This window comes from Bison bison, unplaced genomic scaffold (genome assembly GCF_000754665.1).
Source record: "Bison bison bison isolate TAMUID 2011002044 unplaced genomic scaffold, Bison_UMD1.0 scf7180017864490, whole genome shotgun sequence".
NCBI lineage: Eukaryota > Metazoa > Chordata > Mammalia > Artiodactyla > Bovidae > Bison > Bison bison.
Window position 1 is genome coordinate 9,376,698 of NW_011495049.1, and position 19,047 is coordinate 9,395,744.

The window sequence follows — 19,047 nt, forward strand, 5'->3', positions numbered from 1 at the left end:
GGCTCCTTTCCCCTAAGCCAGCACTGGCAGCGCGGGGGGCGGGGAAGAGGGGTGGGGAAGGGTGGGAGGGCAGCGGTTTCCTCGCGCACCGCGCGATGTTCCTTAGTGAGCCGCTGAATGGGGAGCGCGGCTGTCCCCAAGCCGATTGGTACTTGCTTGTCAGGAAGAAACGCCGAGAGGTGGGAGTGCCTGGGGAGGGAGGCAGGCGGTCCCTACCGCAAGCGCGGGGAGCTGCCTTTCCGCCCCTCTGCCTGCCTTCCCAGCCTGGGCTTTGAGGAGTGGCTGAAGCTGCGGAGCGCTTGAGGAGCCTGTGAATGAACCCTCCTCCTCCTCCTCCTCCTCCTCGCCGAGTCTCCTCCTCGGCGCTGACGGTACAGTGATATAATGATGATGGGTGTCACAACCCGCATTTGAACTTGCAGGCGAGCTGCCCCGAGCCTTTCTGAGGAGGAACTCCAGTCGGGAGGGCGCAACAGCCGCGAACCTTCTTAGGTGCTGCGGACAGGCGTGGGGACGGGATCTGCGGCCAGCCCCGCATCCTCCAGCACCATCCCGCACGCTTCCCCAGGACACCGCGCTTCCTATGTGACCCGCCCCGGCAACGCCGAGCCCAATCGCGCAGCGCTGAGGTGAATTTTCCCCCCAAACTGCAATAAGCCGCCTTTCAAGGTAATCACGTTTCTTTTGTTTCCCCTTAAAAAAAAAAGAAAGAAAGAAAGAAAGAAAAGAACAAGAAAAACTTATAGGAAAAAAAAAAATCGAGTTTAGAAAAAAAGTACATTGTGATTGGTAGAAGGCTTTAATTAAGGCAAAAAGAACTATCTTTGAGAAGTTAAGAAAATATAGGCACTGTAAAAAATGCAGGTAACTTTCAAAAGGATGTTTGGAGAGAGGACTACGGAGGGACCCTGGTGCTGAAAAAGATCCAGACAAAAGAAGCCCGGGGTGGGGTGGGGGTAGACCGACTAATGGAATTGGGGGAAGGGAGGGAAGGAAATGCGGAGACCCCCCCTAGAAACGTCGAGGGGTCTGGAGCTGGAGAGGACGGAGGGACCCTGGCACCTTGATCTTTTTGTTGTCGTTAACCTGCTCGAGGCAAAAGTTTGAATGGGGACTCCCGAGACTTGCCCACAAGCAAATCCCCGAAGCCGCCTTGGTGCAGGCCACCTGGTTCCCGGCCCCTGGTGTGTGGTCAATGCCCGCGTTCCTGGAAAGCCGCTCTCGGGCAGCTCCTGACAAGGCGATCCGGGTTCTGAGCGGACGTGACCCCCTCATCCCGCGGGCTGTCTGGGAGGCGGTCCGGTCTGGGGGAGGTGCAGGGTTCCCGGTCCGCGTCTCTTTGGCGACTTGAGGGCTGTCACGGCTCTCTCCGGTGCCCCTGGGTTCTTTTGTCCAGCGCGCCGTGCTCCGGAGCCGGCCAGGAGGGAGCAGGGGATGGGGGTGGGGTGTTTGGAGCGCCGCGGAGGTCTGCTCGGCGCCAGGGCGGGAAAAGCTTGCTCCGAACCAGTAGAGATGTGCAAGAATTTTAGCTCATTCTGAGAAGCGAGGTAGAGGCTTTTGCTCCCGTCTCAACCAGCAAGCCAGCGCTCAGGGCGCTTTTCAGACAAAGGTGGCGTGGGGACCCGAATCTGGGGCCTCTAGGATCAGCCCTCTTCGCCCGGACTACTGCAGCCCTCCTTTTCCTTCCATTTCCCCACCCCTCTCCCCGCTCGCGGCCCTAGTTGAGCAACTTTACTGGCGAGTCTTGCGGCGGCAGAGAGCGAGTGTCGGCAGCTCCGGGGGACGCCCTGGGCTGGAGCGCCCCACCGCCCTGCGGAGGCGTGGGCGCCGCCGGGCAGTATCCCTGGTGCGTGCGGGCTGGGGGGCATCAGGGTTGTCTAGGCTCACTGTGTCACTGGGCGTGGAGCGATCCCTGTGTCAGGCAGCGGAGAGCGAGGTAGAAAACTAGTGTCATCGCTTAAACTATGTGCTCTGGGATCCAGCTGCGCCCTAAGAAGTCCTGCAAGTTCCCGGGAGATGCTAAGGGAGGGAGGAAACATCTACACGGCGCCTGGAGAGCTGTCCCGCCGTGCGCACACGCACAGGCGGAAAGACAGTCTGGCTATCTCTGTCCGCTTTCTCATCTTTGTCTCTACCTTTCTGTCTCCATCTTCTCTGTTTCCCTTCCCCTCTCCCAGCCTCTGCTCCGTCTCTTTCGCTCCTGCGTCCCCTCCCCCACCGCTGACAAATGAATGGCTAGTGTGAAATCCCTGCCTCCTCTGTCCGCGGAGGCAGGCAAGAAGGGAGGAGCGAGGGAGGCGGTGCGCTCCTTCGGATCGGCCCCCAGTTGGAGAGCTTCGAGCTTGCAGAACCCAGATGTCTAGGAATAGGGAGTTTTGTGACGGGTGTGGGCGCCCCCTGATGGAGAAATCCAGTACAGGTGGAGAAAAACGAGCTCACCCTCCCCCCTCCCCCCGCCCCAAAACCAAACGAGCCTCTTTCACAGCCCTGCATTAAACGATGGAGGGCCATAGCTTCCCGTTTACTTTTCTACTTCGGAATCTGCGAAGTAAACCTAAGCGTTGGCAGGCCCAGGAAGGAGACGTCTTTGCCAAGGGCTGAAGCGCCTTCTCTTGAGTCCGCTGGGGTGTGCGCGGCGCTCCCGGGTCAAGCCTGCAGTTTGATAGACTAACACACGTGGCCAGGTTTCAGAGGGCTTGGTACTCTATCTTGGGCGTCCCTTTAAGAAAGATCATACAGATCTTTGGGAGATTTTACTAAGGCCCATGACCACTCGAAATCAATGCTAGGGCCCCGCCCAGACTATTGCCTCCATTTAAACTTTCTCAATTTCACAACACTCGTCGAGGACGGAAATTTGGGAGGAGGGCTCCGGGTGGAAAATACAGAGAAGGGAAGGACAGGAGCAGTGGGGAGAAAGGGAAGAAGAAAGGATGGGGCACATACACGCAAATAGCCAGGAGCGGACCGGCTGGGTTCGTTTCAAGGTTTGGACTGAATTTCACGTCTCATTTTAAGCCATTGTTTTAATCCCCAGAGCGGTAACAAATCCTACTGAAGCAGCGTGCTGGGGTTAGCGGGGGTAGGGGGGAGAGGCGGAGGAACTAGGCTTAGAGAGGGGGCGCTGGGGGTTTCTTTCCACTCCCCTGTCCCCGCGTAAAGGAACCGCATGGAGCGCTTCCCGCAGCGCCGGGGTTCACCAGCCGCCGCCACGTGGGCTGGGGCTTCAGCTCCCGGCCCGAGACGGGTGTGACTTCTTGGGCTCGGAGACAGCAGCACTGCTGGACCGGCAGTCCTACAGAGCCGCGGCTGGCTGGGCGCCTCCTGGGTCACCGCCCAGAGGCCGGTGGGGGCGTGGCTTTGGTCCTTCCGCGGGATCGGGGCGGGGCGGGGAGAGCCCGGCGGCCGCGCATCCCTTGTAAAGGGCTAGTGGAGACTGCTGGAGCGGATCTGACTTCTATCCAGAGGGCGCTAAACACTTTTATTAAATAGGACCCCTTGATTTTTTTTTTTTCCCCTCTTGCTTCTTGGGAGTGGGATGGAGTAGATTTTGCCTGGCGACAGGAAAGAAGTAAAGATTTACACCAAGCAAATTTGAGATGAGTTTATGATCTATATATTGACTTTTTAAAGATCGTTTTTAGTCAGTTACAAGATATTCACGTTCCGGATGTCATGAAGAGTTCGTCTAGCACCACAAGCAATTGCCATTGACAGGACTGATAGATTCCATGAGCGCAAACCTTAGGGGCTGTGGGTGTAACCCTGATCCCTTTGCAGCAGGAGCTTTTCGCTCCCGCCCGGCCCATGGTTGGAGCTCAGCTCATATTTATGAAATGACTGAGCGAAAAGACTGCGGAATGTGGCGCAGAGTAGACGCTGCCACTTAGAGCTGCATTTTAGACTCGCCTACTTCTTCGCTTTATCTTGGAAGAACAGAGTTTTAATGATCTAGTGTGTTAGTCACTCAGTTGTGTCCGACCATTTGCGACCCCCGTGGACTGTAGTGCACCAGGCTCCTCTGTCCGTGGAATTCTCCAGGCAAGGATACTGGAGTGGGTAACCATTTCCATCTCCAGGGATTGAACCTGGGTCTCCTGCATTGCAGGCAGATCTAGTCCGTCTTCTGACATCTAACTGATACACTTGCCGTTCAGTTTTGACTCCTTCTAAAAGCTGTGACCTAAATTCTTTTAAACATGCTTGGCAGTTTTGCCAAACCTACAGTGAAAATATTCCTTTAAAGACTTAAAATAGGATGTTGTGAGATTAACATAAAAATAGGAAGGCATCAATGGAAGCAACTAGTGTTTGAGATGAAATTTGTTCCAGTTGGGGGAATATGTAACTTGGAATGTGAGAACATACCAAGCAGAAGGTCTCAGACTGAACTTCTGGTTCTGGTGCTATGTTTAAAAAAAAAAAAAAGAAGATTTTATGATTGTGTCCCAGCTAATACGGCAAAGGCTTCCATGGATTCCAAAGTAGTTGAGCAATTACTTCCTCCAGCAGGAAGTCCACGATCCTTAATCTTGTGGGTTCTGGGAAAAGGGATGAGAGTCAAGACAATTGCTAAAGATTTATGTAAGAATTCAAAGTTTATTTTGTTTTTCTTAGTAAGTAAAATAAATTTAAAGTTAGCCCTAAATTGTATTTCCTACTTTTAAAGTGTAAAAAGAATATTAACTGTAATTCAAATTTAAGGTTTTAAAAGAATCCCCCTGGATTTATATATGTTTACAGACATAGGTTTCGGTTTCTTCTTTTTCTCTGTGCCTACAAACTGGAAGGAAATACCTTTGATATCCTAGGATACCTATATCTGCATGCACCCTTGTAAGTTCTTTGGAAAAGACCTAAAAAGTTCATTTAAGGCTGAATATGATTAATGTTACAGATATACTCATTGTTCTTTCTTTCCTCACATTATTATGGTTAAGTACTTTGTGGTTAATGATTGGTCAGTAATTGAACATCAGAGCACAAAGATCAACCAACACTGTCACCCAGTAGCCATATAACTAAACTTTCCATACCTGGTGGGGTTTAAATATTTTTGTTAACTTTATTCATGGACAAACATCACTAAATACTGTATTTAAAATGGGATATTTCCCTATGACTGAACAGAACTTTTCCAGACACATGGTTCTTTTGAGGAAAACAATGAATGACTGCAGTAGGCTATTATTCCACCACCCACCTAGAGAAACCAGTTAGGAGTCACATACACTCACTATTGGGGGTGACTGGCTCTGGGATGAGAAAACATGTTGATTATTGGATAGATGTGTACTTTACCAGAAAATACAAGGTCTGTACTCTGATTTGGAATCAGAACAAGGAGAAGTAGAGATAAATGTCTTGACCAAGCTCCGCTTGTTAGTGAATGTTTGCCAGTTTCCTCTGGTAGCCTATATGTGGTTAATTACATATATGTGCATAATTACATATTACATATATGTTCTCCAGGTTTTTTTGACAGCTGTGTTCCTATTACTGAATGTGCCAAGAGTAGTTCCATTTCAGTGGTCAGTGCAAAGCATCTTTATGTGATGAGTTTGCTTCCCTGAAACTCTGCTGGCTAGATTGATCATCTTTAAAAGGGTGTAAATTAGGGAACTACATTTAAATTTATCTTTTTTCTGTATCTATATACATCCTACTTCATTCTTCTAAGAATTTTAAGAGGTGGTTACATCTATAAATTTATGATTGCATAGTTTATAATAAACTATGTAAACATATAAAATATGTTATCTTTTTATTATTAAATTACTGAGTTGGTATTTATTACATGTGGTAATAGTAGAATGAGCACTAGGCTTAGAATCAGAAAGCTTGAGTTGCAATTCCTAGTTGAGAAAACCAAGTTAAGACACAACTTTTGGGCATTTGGTGTCAAAATCTATGAAATGGATATACATTTATAAACAACAAAAGGGTAAGTACCTATGAAAGGGCTCTCATAAATAACTCCACAAATAAATAGTGTTAAGATATATATCCCTGGGGCTCGTCTTGATCTAATTTTATAATCCTAATATTAACAGCATTACCCAAATCATGTATTTCCTACTAAACCTGTAAAATGAGTTAGAGAGGGACATACTGTTCTCAGAATTGTCTAGTTTCACACTTGTATGTGGAATCTAAAAAAACCAATACAAATGAACTTATTTATAAAACAGAAAGAGGCTCACAGACATAAAAAAACAAATTTAGGTTTACCAAGGTGGAAACAGGGGAAGGGATAAATTAGGAGTTTGGGGTTAACAGGACAATATATAAAATAAATGAACAACAAAGACCCACTGTATAGCACAGGCAACTATAAGATATTCAATATCTTGTAATAACCTATCATGGAAAAGAATCTAATAAAAGATTATATATATAACTGCGTATATATGTATATATATAATGTATATATATATAACTGAATCACTTTGCTGGGCAGCTGAAACTGACACAACATTGTAAAGAAAGTATACTTCAATTAAAAAAAAAAGAATTGTCTAGTTTCATTGACTAGAAGACAGAGTCCATAAACAGACTCAAATAAACATGGAAATTCAGTGGAAATGAAAAATTATTCAGTAAATGACTTGGGCACAACTGATTGGCCCACTCAAAATACAAATCAATCTTTACCTCATTTATCCCAATAAAATTAAGATGGATCTCATATGAAATGTAGGGAGTGAAAAAATAACCTTTTAAAAAAATAACTAGAGGAAATTATAAAATGTTTAAAATAATAAGCTAGGAGAAAAGAAACTCGTGATAAGGAAAAGGTGTAACCCAAAAGCTATACTAGAAAAGATTGATAAATCTGACTAAATAACAATTAAATTATTTACACAAAACACATAACACATCTAGAAAATGTCAGCAACGTAAGAGAAACAAAGACCTAACAACTATTTTGATATGCCAGGAACTTTTACAAAAGCATATACCACAGCCCATCAAAAAGAAAAATTGGCAAATGTTTTGTGTGTAGACTGCTGGCAGAAAGGGAACAATAAATGTTTTAAAATCATATGAAAAATTGCTTAGTCTCATTCATAATTAAAGACATAATAATTGAAACAGCAGTTTATTCTGTGCCATTTTCATCAATCAGCTGTAAAGATAAAGTTTAATAAAAGTTTGTGTTGGTCAAGTTGCGGGGAAACTGGATCTCTTATATATGTAAATAGGTTCATCCTCTTTAGAAAGTGATTTGGTAATAGCTATAATTTTTTTTAATGCATATACATTTTGACCCAGCAATTCCACTTCTAGGTATTGTCATGTAGATATTGGTAGGAATGTCACTCAAGACAAATGGACAAGAATGCCCTTTTGCAGCATTGTTTCTCATTGCAAAAATCTGGAGACACCTTAAAGGCTCATCACAGGAACTGTATAATAAAAGATGATACGTTCATGTAGGAGAAAATTATGCAGCTGTTAAAAGTAACAGACAAACTGTATTAGCTGATTCAGAACATTCTCAGAGATAAACGGTATTTTAACTAAGAAAGTAATGTGCCAAATAGTGTATAATGTGCACATAATTGGCTTCCCAGGTGGCTCAGTGGGTAAAGAATCCCCCTGCAATGCAAGAGCTGCAGCAAATATGGGTTCGATCCCTGACTTGGGAAAATCCCCTGGAGAAGGCCATGGCAACCCACTCCAGTATTCTTGCCTGGAGAATCCCATGAACAGAGGAGCCTGGCAGGCTACCGTCCACAGGGTTGCAAAGAGTTGGACATGATTGAAGTGACTGAGCATGAATGCATGCATGCACATAATTACATACAAAATGGGCATATTCATTCATTCGACCAATATTACTGGGTGTCCTGGGCATTGTGGATACAACAATGAACAGAACATCAAAGACTGCCTTCCTGGAGCTTATATTGTGGCAGGCAGAGAAGGGCAGTTCCCAAATACACATATACAGTGGTGAGATGTGCTATGATGAAAATAGAACATGAGAAAGGGAATGGAAAGTGCAGTGTGTTTTACATCAAGGAGGGCACAGGCAGTGAACACAGCAATACTAAGGAGCAGTGACATGAAAAAACTTAGCCAAGTCCAGGTGCAGGAATCCATACCTATGTTTGTGGTAATTTCACATGGTGCTCTTTATTCGGGGGAAGCAAATTCATGACACTGTATGCTTAAACCATGATATCTTTCTCTGCATTACAGTGATCCTCCTTTGTGTAAGCACCACATGGCAACATGAGAGACAATGCTCTTTGCATCCACTTTGTGGCTGAGGTATTCTGAACAATTGGTTGTCTAGGGTAACTAATTCGAGAACTGGAAGACAAACCACTGGGTCTGCATCCTTAAGTCACCCTTTGCTCAGTGGAGCTTCCCCAAGATCAAGGGAGAATACTAAATATCTGTTTACTAAAACCTTGGCTCTCTCTTTCGCTGAGGCAGCCTACCCCTGGCATGACCCTTATCCCCTTTGCAGACGTTTCTCATGGATAGGAATCCTGTTGACCTTGTCTCTCATGTCTCCTAGGCAATTAAACAGCCTCAGTCAGCTGTGACTTGATTGTTCAATGACTTTTTCCTCTTCTCATTGACTTCACTGGAATAGAAGACTAAATATAGGCACCGGCTCTCATATCTCCCAGGTCTTTCTATGCAGTCAGACTTGTTATCACTAACAGATAATGCTTACAAGACCCACACAGAAGAGCAGAAGAATGAAAATGGGGGTTGGAGTGGTGCTAAACAAAGAAGCTTCAGAAAGTGTCTCATTTTGTAAAATCAAAGAAGGCAAATGGTGTGCTTAAACAACCATGACCATGAACACAGACTTATGAAAATTAGAGAAATGGAATGATGTCCATGGCCTGTAAGGAAGAGGCAGTGAAAACATAGTTCTGAGATCAGAAGTTTGGGAATTTGAGTTGCAAACTCTGGTGACTACAGGGAATAGGCATGGAGTAGAAATGGACGAGAGGCCAACTGGGGCATTGATAACCTTGAGCTCACAGAGCCAAGGCCAGGGCCTGCTGCTTGCTTAGTGCTAATGATTGGCCAGCTAGAATATGGACCTCTAATTGTTAGGTCTGATTTTCCAAAAGAAGTCCGAGATCGGGGGCTTAGTGTGAACACTCCAATTTTTAAATGTTGGCAACTTAATTTATGCAAATGTATTTAAAATATGACTGATCTCTCCCTTGCTCTTTTAATGCACCAACTTCCTTCCCTAACCTTGCCTTACTGGCAGTCTTACTTGGGCAAGTGATGAGTATACTTGTTAAATAGATGAAGAAGTACTTCCTCCTCTCCCTAAAAAAAAAAAAAGCCACTTTTATAAGGATGGAGTATCCTTATAAAAGAGTTAGACTTTTAAGTATCTGCTTTGGGTGGAAAATTGTGATGCAGAAGACCCATTCTTGGTCAGGATTGCATCTTCTCCACTGGTTTTGTTACAAGATGTTGACACTCCAGATATCGCAAACATCAGATATTATTGAGTCATGGCCAATGTTAATTGTATTTCATGTGTTAATTAGCCCACTCACCCATGTTTAAAGAGATTGTTGATGCTTCTCTTCAGAGTGTATTTCTGAATAGAAAATGAGGAGGTGTTGGTCATGCATTTGGTCAGCAAACCTCCCTCAAAGCAACTACTCTGAAGCTGGCACTGTGGAAATATTGTGGGAATTAGTAAGTTGAATATGACACTGACTCTGCTTTTCAGAAAGCTACTGTTCTACATAGGAGATAAAACATATTTCTAAGTAATGATTCAAAGGACATAATGATAAATTATAGGACAGTTTACTGTGAGCATGAAGGTGTACAAAGTTATAGTAATAACCCAGGTTATAATTTTCAAATCCAAGAGCTTTAAATATTCTTTTTACTACTAGTGATATGAAACCAGGAAGTTCTCACTGGTAGAAAGCTTGAATTAGGAATTTTAATAATAAATACTGAGTACTGAATATACTGTGTATCACCAAGCTGTATTTTATATGCATTGTTTTATCAATTCTCATTATACTGTTTAGTAACTTACCCCAAACCTCAGAGTATAAGCAGAAAATTCAGAACTCAAATTCAGGGCTCTTTGACAATGGAGCCCAGACTTTTAACATTAAGCTTATAAATGTTTTCTGAAAAAAAGAAAAACAATTTGAGAAAAAATTTCTCTTGAAGGAGAATAATAAAGTATTGTTTGTAAGCACAATTGAAGAAAAGTTTCTTATTTGGATTCAGTACTCATGGAGTACATTGTCTTCATAGTGTTGTATGATACAATCTAAAGCTTCATTTTGTTGGAAGCTTTAGGGTATGTGAAATTGACATCTTATTTTTTTTCCTGAAATATTGGTATGGTAATGAGATATAGGTGTACACTTCCTGCTTGCTGTGGTATCTTGTAAAAAAATCCAGAAAAGTAGCAACCTAATTCCCAGTTTGCGTGTAACAACATTTATTAGCATATCTCAGTGATTATATGGTAAATAATAAGCTTAATTATCAAGGTTAATTTAGGATTATCAGCTATATACTTTTCATTGTGACTTGTCAGATGGTTCATTGATGGAAAATATGAGATATATAATGTGTTAGATAAAAATTGGTCTTCAGGAAATATCTAGAATTTTATAATTTTCTTTTAGAAAGATTCTAACACTTATTTCAAGCTATATAAAATAAAGCAATTAAATGGAGAAGAATATCAAGGGAAGAGGAATAGCTGATGTAAATTATTAAATTGAATTTGAGCCCAAATTGGCTTGGATTCTTACAAGATTTTAATCTAGGTTTTCTAAATAGTACAGAATTTAGATAATTTCTGAGAAAGTTATAGGGCACCAACTCAAATATGTGTCAGTTAAGATGCCTTTCAGTGACATTGGCTACCAAAAAGCCCTGACTTTATTGGGTTTAAATAATAAAGGAATTTATTATCTAATAAAAGAAAGTTCAAGGGTATGGCTAGCTGTTGCTCTAATGCCTGAGCACTTCAGCCCTGCCTCTCCTGATTGTTTCTCAGCTTCATCCCAGAGGGTATCTTATATATTCATGGGTGCAACATGGATACAACAGTTTCACAAACTAGGACCTGTGTGATTGGCTTGGAAGGAAAGTTATGACCAACCTAACAGCATATGAAAAAGCAGAGACATTACTTTGCCAACAAAGGTCTGTCTAGTCAAGGCTATGGTTTTACCAGTGGTCATGTATGGATGTGAGAGTTGGACTATAAAGAAAGCTGAGCACCAAAGAATTGATGCTTTTGAACTGTGGTGTTGGAAAAGACTCTTGAGAGTCCCCTGGACTGCAAGGAGATCCAACCAGTCCATCCTAAAGGAGATCAGTCCTGGGTGTTCATTTGAAGGACTGATGTTGAAGCTGAAACTCCAATACTTTGGCCACCTGATGCGAAGAGCTGACTCATTTGAAAAGACCCTGATGCTGGGAAAGATTAAGGGCAGGAGGAGAAGGGGACGACAGAGGATGAGATGGTTGGATGGCATCACTGATTCAGTGGACATGGGTTTAGGTGGACTCTGGGAGTTGGTGATGGACAGGGAGGCCTGGCGTGCTGCAGCTCATGGGGTCGCAATGAGTTGAACACAACTGAGTGACTGAACTGAACTGAACTGAATTGGCTTGGAATAAACAGGATCGTCCATTTGGGCTGGGGTTTGACCCAGGTTCCATCAAAGTATGGCCATGTGAAGGAGGGTGGATATTAAAATGGAATCAAAGTTTTGTTAGAAAAGAGAGAACATTGGCTACTGGGTAGCCAACCAATGATGGCTGTTATAGAGCAGTTCTAAATGTAACTGGGGAGGAAACAGCTGTTGAGATCAAATACTCTTCTGTGGTTGTTTTGAGCTCAGCTCTTTGATTTCTAGATGGTCCTCAACAATGATGCTTATCCTCCTCATAGTTATAACAGCAGGGAAATGTGAGCTGGAAGGGATCATTCTGAGACCCAGATTTGTTAAATGTCTTCCCCAAATTCACACAATAAATTAATGGCAAAGCCAGGGCAGGGTTTATTGACTCTCAGTACAGGGTGTTTTCTTTCATTCTTTACCCTTCAGACCGTTGGAACTACTTTAAAACTCATGGCAAGCATTGGCCTTTTCTGTAATTAACAGCTCCTTATAATACATTTATTTTGTTTGATCAGCCTCCTAGAAACTAAATTGAGTCTGTGCTTTAAAAGCCTGTTGAGATCCTTATTCTCTGTCCTGGTACCATGTGCATGAATCAGCAATGGGTTTCCACACACTTCACATTTGGTGCAAATCCCTTTCTTTCCACATGTCTCCCAACTGCTTCCCCATCTTCTCTTGCTCCATCTATGATCAGCTTCCTGTTTCTAAATAGGTTTTGTGGTCGCCCTTCCCTCCTTGTTCCAGTCGCTAGCCGCTCGTTACTTAGGCTGTGGTCTATATTGTTCTTCCAACAGCCTACCCCACTGCGGTTGCCCCACACATCCACATTGTTATATGTCCCCAGTTTGGGTTCTGGAATTATTTTGGTAACGACCACATTGGGTGAGAGTCAAACTAATAATTAAAGTGTTGGGACAACTTCTCGTATTGCAAGTCTCCTCCTGTGTTTACAACCCAAGAGGAGCAGCTTCTTGTACTCTTGTTACATACAAGGCACAAAAAGCATGTGACGTATGGCCTCCCACAAGCCTGAGTGCTTATGATTTCCTTTGTGTTTGTCTTCATTTCTAGGACAAGATGCTGATAAATATAAAGAGCATCTTATGGATGTGCTCCACCTTAATAGCAGCCCATGCACTACAGAAAGGTGAGTGTGATAATCATTTTTTAGGACTAATTGAAATAAAAATTAAAGTATTGGGGCATGGAATGTGATTATGGAATCATTAAAATAAAGGATGAATTTTTTATTTATTCGTTGCTGAAGACTTTTAGCTAAAATATCATTAGGCTGAAAACAGTGGTTTTAAATAAATCAGTTATAACAAAATAATGAACAGGATGCTAAAGAAGAAAGTGGGCTTTCAGTAACTTACCAGATTACTTTCAGACTGTGCAAAAAGGCTCATTTGAGTGGCTGGGCATATTTTAAGGTTCCACTCTTTTTGACACCACTCAAAGGCTTTTCTACATTGAAAAAAAGACTATTGAGCTTTCAGAGGGATACAATTTGAAAGAAATCAATAAGATATAGATAGACAAGATAACTGATAGACAAGTTTTTACCCCTACCTCCATTTCTTTCTTTTTCTCTTTTCTTCTCTCTCTCTCTTTCTCCTTTGTAACTGGATAAGTAAACATGCACTGTTTTCTTAGCTTTAAATTATATGTCCGCCTAATGAGAGTTTTGTGATTCCAAATTTGTAGACTCTTGGTCCATGAAGAAAGAATCTGTGCTGAGTATCAGTGACCTGCTCCCATCAAGGGTCTCTCTAGACTCAGCTTCTGCTTCTTTCTCACACTCACTGCCTGCTTCAGAGTCTGAAATAATTTATAATTTCCATTCTTATTCCCTATTTTTTTCCTTACACCTTATTTCCCTTCCCCTGCCCCCATGCAGTTCCTTCTGCTTAGCAGTGCCTTCCTTTGTCCTCTACAGTTCCACTTCAGTTCATTCTTAAGATTCAGAACTTGTGTCACTCAATCTATTTATTCATCCATCCTTCCTATCCATCCATTTATCTATCCATTGACAGTATTGTTTGAACAGATTCTACGTGCTATGTCTTAGTCTGGGTCTCCAGGGATATATCAATGGATGAGTCATACATTGTTTTAGATTTCATTAAGCCTAATCTCCTTAGTTACATGAGGTAGGCGATAAACATGTAAACCAACAATCCCAGTACTTCTGAACTGATGAAAATAAAGCAGAGTGACGACATAGAAAGTGTCTTAGGGTGGGGGCAGGGGAGGTGGTAAGGCATCTTTGAGAAAGTAATACTTAACACTGACGTGGGAATGACGAGAAGGAGCCAGCCAGCTAAGATCTGGCCCAAGTTAGGTAGTGTGTTTGAGCAATAGAAAGGTCACTGCAGTTGGAGAGCAGTGATCAAGGGAAAAGTAGGAGATCTAGATAGAGAGATAGGCAGAAATCAGCTCATGTAAATAGAAACACTATCTGACACTCAGAAAAGAGCTTCCTATGTTTATTTTTCTGCACCCCCATGTCTCTATTTCTACTTTGCAAATCTGGATGGACACCAAGGGGGTGGCATGAATTGGAAGATTGGGACCAATATATACACAGTACCATGTATAAAATGGATAACTAATGAGAAGCCTCTGTAAAGCATAGAGAATTCTACTCAATGCTCTGTGATGACCTAAACAGAAAGGAAATCCAAAAGAGAGCAGATATGTGTATAGGAGTAACTGATTCACTTTTCAGCAGAAACTAACACAACATTGTAAAGCAACTATACACAAATTATTTTTATTTTTTTTTAAGAAGGAGCTTCCTATGAGCCAGGAACAGTTTTAATACTTAACATTAGCTTATTGAAACATTCACTATCCATAGAGGAAACTGAGATCCAGAGAACCTAAGTGACTTGCTCAAAGTCACAAGACTAGTAAGTAGCAGAACTGGGAGAAGAACCAAGGCTGTCCCAGGAGTGTGTGAGCTTTACCACTGATACAATTCTTATTCATGTAAGCATTGTAAGCTTTAGAAATGGATTTTATTTCCAGGAAGCACTAAAGGCTTTCAGCCAGTGAAAGGTAAGTCGATGAATACTTCCCAGGTTCCATGTTTGCTGTTCTACGTTGGTTTGACTGTAGGAGAGAAAGAGCGGCCCCAGGGAGATGACTTAGGAGGTTATTGTGATCACCCGTGTGTGAGATGGGGCACTTGTATCACGTGGGGGCAGGAGAGCTGGAGGGAAGTGAACTGGATAGGTGGAGATGGAGGATTAGGACCAACGCATGGATGGGATGTGGTGTGGTGAGGGTGAGAGAGGAATCAAGGATGAGCTGACTTCTGAGATGGCTCCCACCTCTCATCCCCCAAATTGTTTCCAGGCAGTTTTAAAGCCCTTTCTCTACGTTCTCATTGTCCCCTGTCCTGTGACAGCTATTATAGTCCATACCACTCATTGAGGATAAGTTATTCCTTGTTTTTTTTCCCAAGCAGACTGTGACTTCAAGAGAGCTGTTTTTTTTTTTTCTCTTCTAGCAGAGTTCCTGACACACTGCTAGCACTTAATCAATTTATGCTTGAGTGAATAAGTGAATGAATAAATAAATAATGAGTGAACACCACAATGAATGACTTGGATGACCATCAGAGTCTAGGCTCCACCAATCCAATGGCCAAGAAGGTGTCCTCCTCAGCATTTCTAGGAAGTAAAGGTGACAGAGAGGAAAGGACAACAGCATTGAGTGAAGAGGGAGGACACAGAAAAGAGATGGAGAAAAGGGGGTTGATTTGGTTGGGTTGTAATGGAAGGAAATTACAGAGAAAGTAGCAGGAGGACTTTGAGAAACAGGACCATCACCCTTTCACTTAAAGAAAGAACTCACACAAATAATAGGGAAACTAATGCTTATGGTATAGCTCCTTGATGATATTTTAAATAGTAATAACCACTAACAATATTGACTAATTTCTACATGTTGGGCTTTCTTCTAAGTATTTTACTTTGTTAACCTTTTTTAATCTTAACTCTTCCATGAGACACGTGCTTTATTCTCCCCAGTTGGCAAATGAGGAAACAATAGTACCCAAAGATTTATCAACATAGCTAATGTAGAAGATCACACAGCAATTTAGTGATGGAGCCTGGAGGTGAGCCCAGGCAATCTGGTTCCACTGTCCATGCTCTCAACCAGTGTCCTGTACTTTACCCCAGGCATCAGGCTTTTTGTAAATTGGTGATCACTATTAAGCAATATCATTAGTTTGGGGCTAATTTCAGAAGAAGCTTCATTTTTTCAAAGGGACGAAGTTGAAAATGTAAGATACATATGAAATATATTTGCCAAGTTCACAGTGAAGCACAGAGTAATAGCTAGTTGGGTCAACACAAGTACTCTCATCTTAAGGGTTTTTCTATGTAAGTCTAGGCACTTGAAAGGTGAGTAATTAATGAGCACTTTGTCTCTTGGTTATTGGCTTTATTTTAATGCATAAGGAACTCTTTGATTTAACAATATCTTTCATATGGATTATTTACCACTGACTCTGTTATTCGGATATTCCTCTAATATAATAAATGGAGTCATGCACAGTCACAAGTAAATGAATGAATGAGGGAGTGATATTAATACTTGAGAGGGCGATAAATTCCCCTAGTCTCACTCTGGCACTTCTAGGCCAAGGTCTGTGTGTGTTTGATTAAATTTTGTAGATAGAATTTGCATCATTCTTGCTCTGCAGAATTTACTGACATAGAATGAAGCATAATTGATTATTCATTATTTGGAGTGCTCTCCCTTACAGTACTCATTTAGACCACAAACTTGAATGGTGAACTGTTGTAAGCATTCATTTTTATTTCTTGCACTGTCAGAATTTCAGACAAGTTCTTGCAGGTAGCATTTTTTTTTAACATGCATAGCCGATAAACATTATCCTCTGTGCTACTAAATTTCTTTCTTAAAATATTTGTATTTGATAAACTTAGTTCTCATTACCCAGTGCATTAAGACCCAAGATTTCATACACAAAAGACTTGGCCACACAGCTTTTTGTTAATCTTGTTGATAAGACTGGATTCTCCATGAATATATATTTATATACAACTGCAGCTTTTAATTCTCTTGCATCTGTAAATATCCAGAACAATAAATAACTCTTGGAAAATTGCCTTTTGACATTATATTGTTCCAATATATCTTTTCATTACAGCACAATTCTGGAGAAATGCTCTAAGTGTAAAAAACCTCCCAATTGAATTGATTGGGCTGAATCAAAGAGTCTTATAAATTTATACCACAATTGATGTCAATGGTAAAGATGTTTATTCTCCCTTTAAAAAGCCATCTTTTATTTGTGAGTTTAATCATTTTCAGAAAGGAATATAGGAATTCCTAGAACATATGATGGGTACAAATTAAGACATTCTTAGTTCATAAAATTCTCACCTCTTTCCTTCTCAGGACCCCTCAGTTCAGTTTAGTTCAGTTGCTCAGTTGTGTCCAACTCTTTGTGACCCCATTCTCAGGACCCCTATTCTCTGCCAAAATAAAAAAAAAGTACAAAATACCTTTTTGTTGTCTTTAGCTGCCTAATGGGATCCAGTCCTTTTGAAGTTAAATTTTAGTCTTTAGCATCTGTATCATTTCTAATGCATGTTCATATTGAGACGTGTGTTACTAATGCCTTTAACCACTAACATACCAAGTGTTAGCTACATATTATTTTGTCAATTAAGAAATATTATTTTACTCCACCTAGAGGTTACTATTACTGTTCATCATATTTGCATGAACTGGGAGTTCTCTGCACACTATAATTTATATTCTATTACTGAACTGAACCAACACATTATCTCGCCAACTAGGAGAGACTGGGAGATGGGTGCAAGATGGGGAGGAGAGGTATAGATCCCTATATAAGTGAAAGAATGTGGGTTTTATTTATTTATTTATTTGCATGTAATGGTGTTAAATTATAGTCGAAGTGTTCTTTCTCATTAAAAGTTTAAGGGCTTAAGCAGAAAGGCATTCTGTAGATTAATACTTTAGAAGGGTTGCATGTGTGCATGTTCAGTCACTCAGTCATGTCAGACTCTTGCGACCCTATGGACTGTAACCCGCCGGGCTTCTCTGTCCATGGGATTCTCCAGGCAAGAATGCTGGACTGGGTTGCTATGCCCTCCTCCAGGGGATCTTCCCGACCAGGGATCAAACCCACATCTCCTGTCTTGTAGGCGGATTCTTTACCACTGAGCCACCTGGGAAGCCAGGCTTAGGAGGGTTAGGTGAACAGAAGCCAACATTACCCCCCAGGATATAATGGAGAGGTAATGTTTCGCTGCAAAGCGACTGCAGCTGGATTTGTCATTACGATGAAAGCCTTTGATTCACTGAACCATAGTGGGTCCTTCAAGTGTTAGACATTTCCCTGCTCCAGTCTACTGAAATACTTTTGATAATTTTCACTTCCTCCTGAAGTTGTTTTCATTTCCTCTAAAGTAATGTGGTAGTTATCTTAATCATTTTTCTTCTTCTCACCTGTTGACTTAAATCTGCTTTTTAACTATTCTTCCTAACCTGTATTGCTTAGTCTAGGTTCCTCCCACCCTTGATTTCTTGCCTTCCTGTTTTGTTCATGTTAAAATCTAAGTTACAAAAACTTTAAAATGAATGCTCATATTTTAGCACCTAAAAATGAGCATTATCCATTTGCAGCAACATGGATGGGCCTAGAGATTGTCCAAGTTAGTGAAATCAGACAGAGAAGGAGAAATATCATATAAGAAAAGTGTTATAAATATATCCGGATGAGGGTGTATATGGAATCTAAAAAGAAATGGTACAAATGAACTTATTTATAAAACAGAAGCAGACTCGCAGACTAGAGAATGAACTTTTGCTTGGCATGGGGGAAAATAGGGGGAAAGTGATAGGGAGTTTGGGATGGACATATACACACTGCTATAATTAAAATGGGAGCCAACAAGGTCCTACTGTATCACACAGAGAACTCTGCTCAGTATTATGTGGCAGCCTGGATAGGAGGGGAGTTTGGGGAGAGTGGATACATGTATATGTTGGCTGTGTACCTTTGCTGTCCACCTGAAACTATCACAATGTTGTTGACCAGCTATACTCCAGTATAAAATAAAAACTTTAAAAAATAAAAACAAAAACAACTTTTAATGAGCATTATTAATTCCTGTCTTTGTTATAAAACATTATTGAAATGATATACTATTCTCTGTATATAAAATCATCCTTATTATTTTACATACTGAAGATGTAACCAAATCCCTGTAATGGTTCTTATCCTTTCACTTATTTAATAGACTCAGCTTGTCGATTTTGTATTTTCTTTTTCCTGTAGTCAACATGGAAAAAAGCCCGCCTGTTA

At 41.7% G+C, this 19,047-nt stretch overlaps 1 protein-coding gene across 1 annotated transcript in view; it reads left to right on the forward strand.

Annotated features, from left to right (window-relative positions):
- The first annotated feature begins 214 nt into the window (after nt 1-214).
- Nucleotides 215-19,047, forward strand: part of VCAN (versican) — a 120,754-nt gene continuing 101,921 nt past the window's right edge. The window contains exons 1-3 of the mRNA XM_010863384.1: nt 215-669; nt 12,741-12,816; nt 19,021-19,045. Coding sequence (XP_010861686.1) covers nt 12,747-12,816; nt 19,021-19,045 — 95 coding nt within the window. The 5' untranslated portion in view covers nt 215-669; nt 12,741-12,746. The remainder of the gene's footprint in view (nt 670-12,740; nt 12,817-19,020; nt 19,046-19,047) is intronic.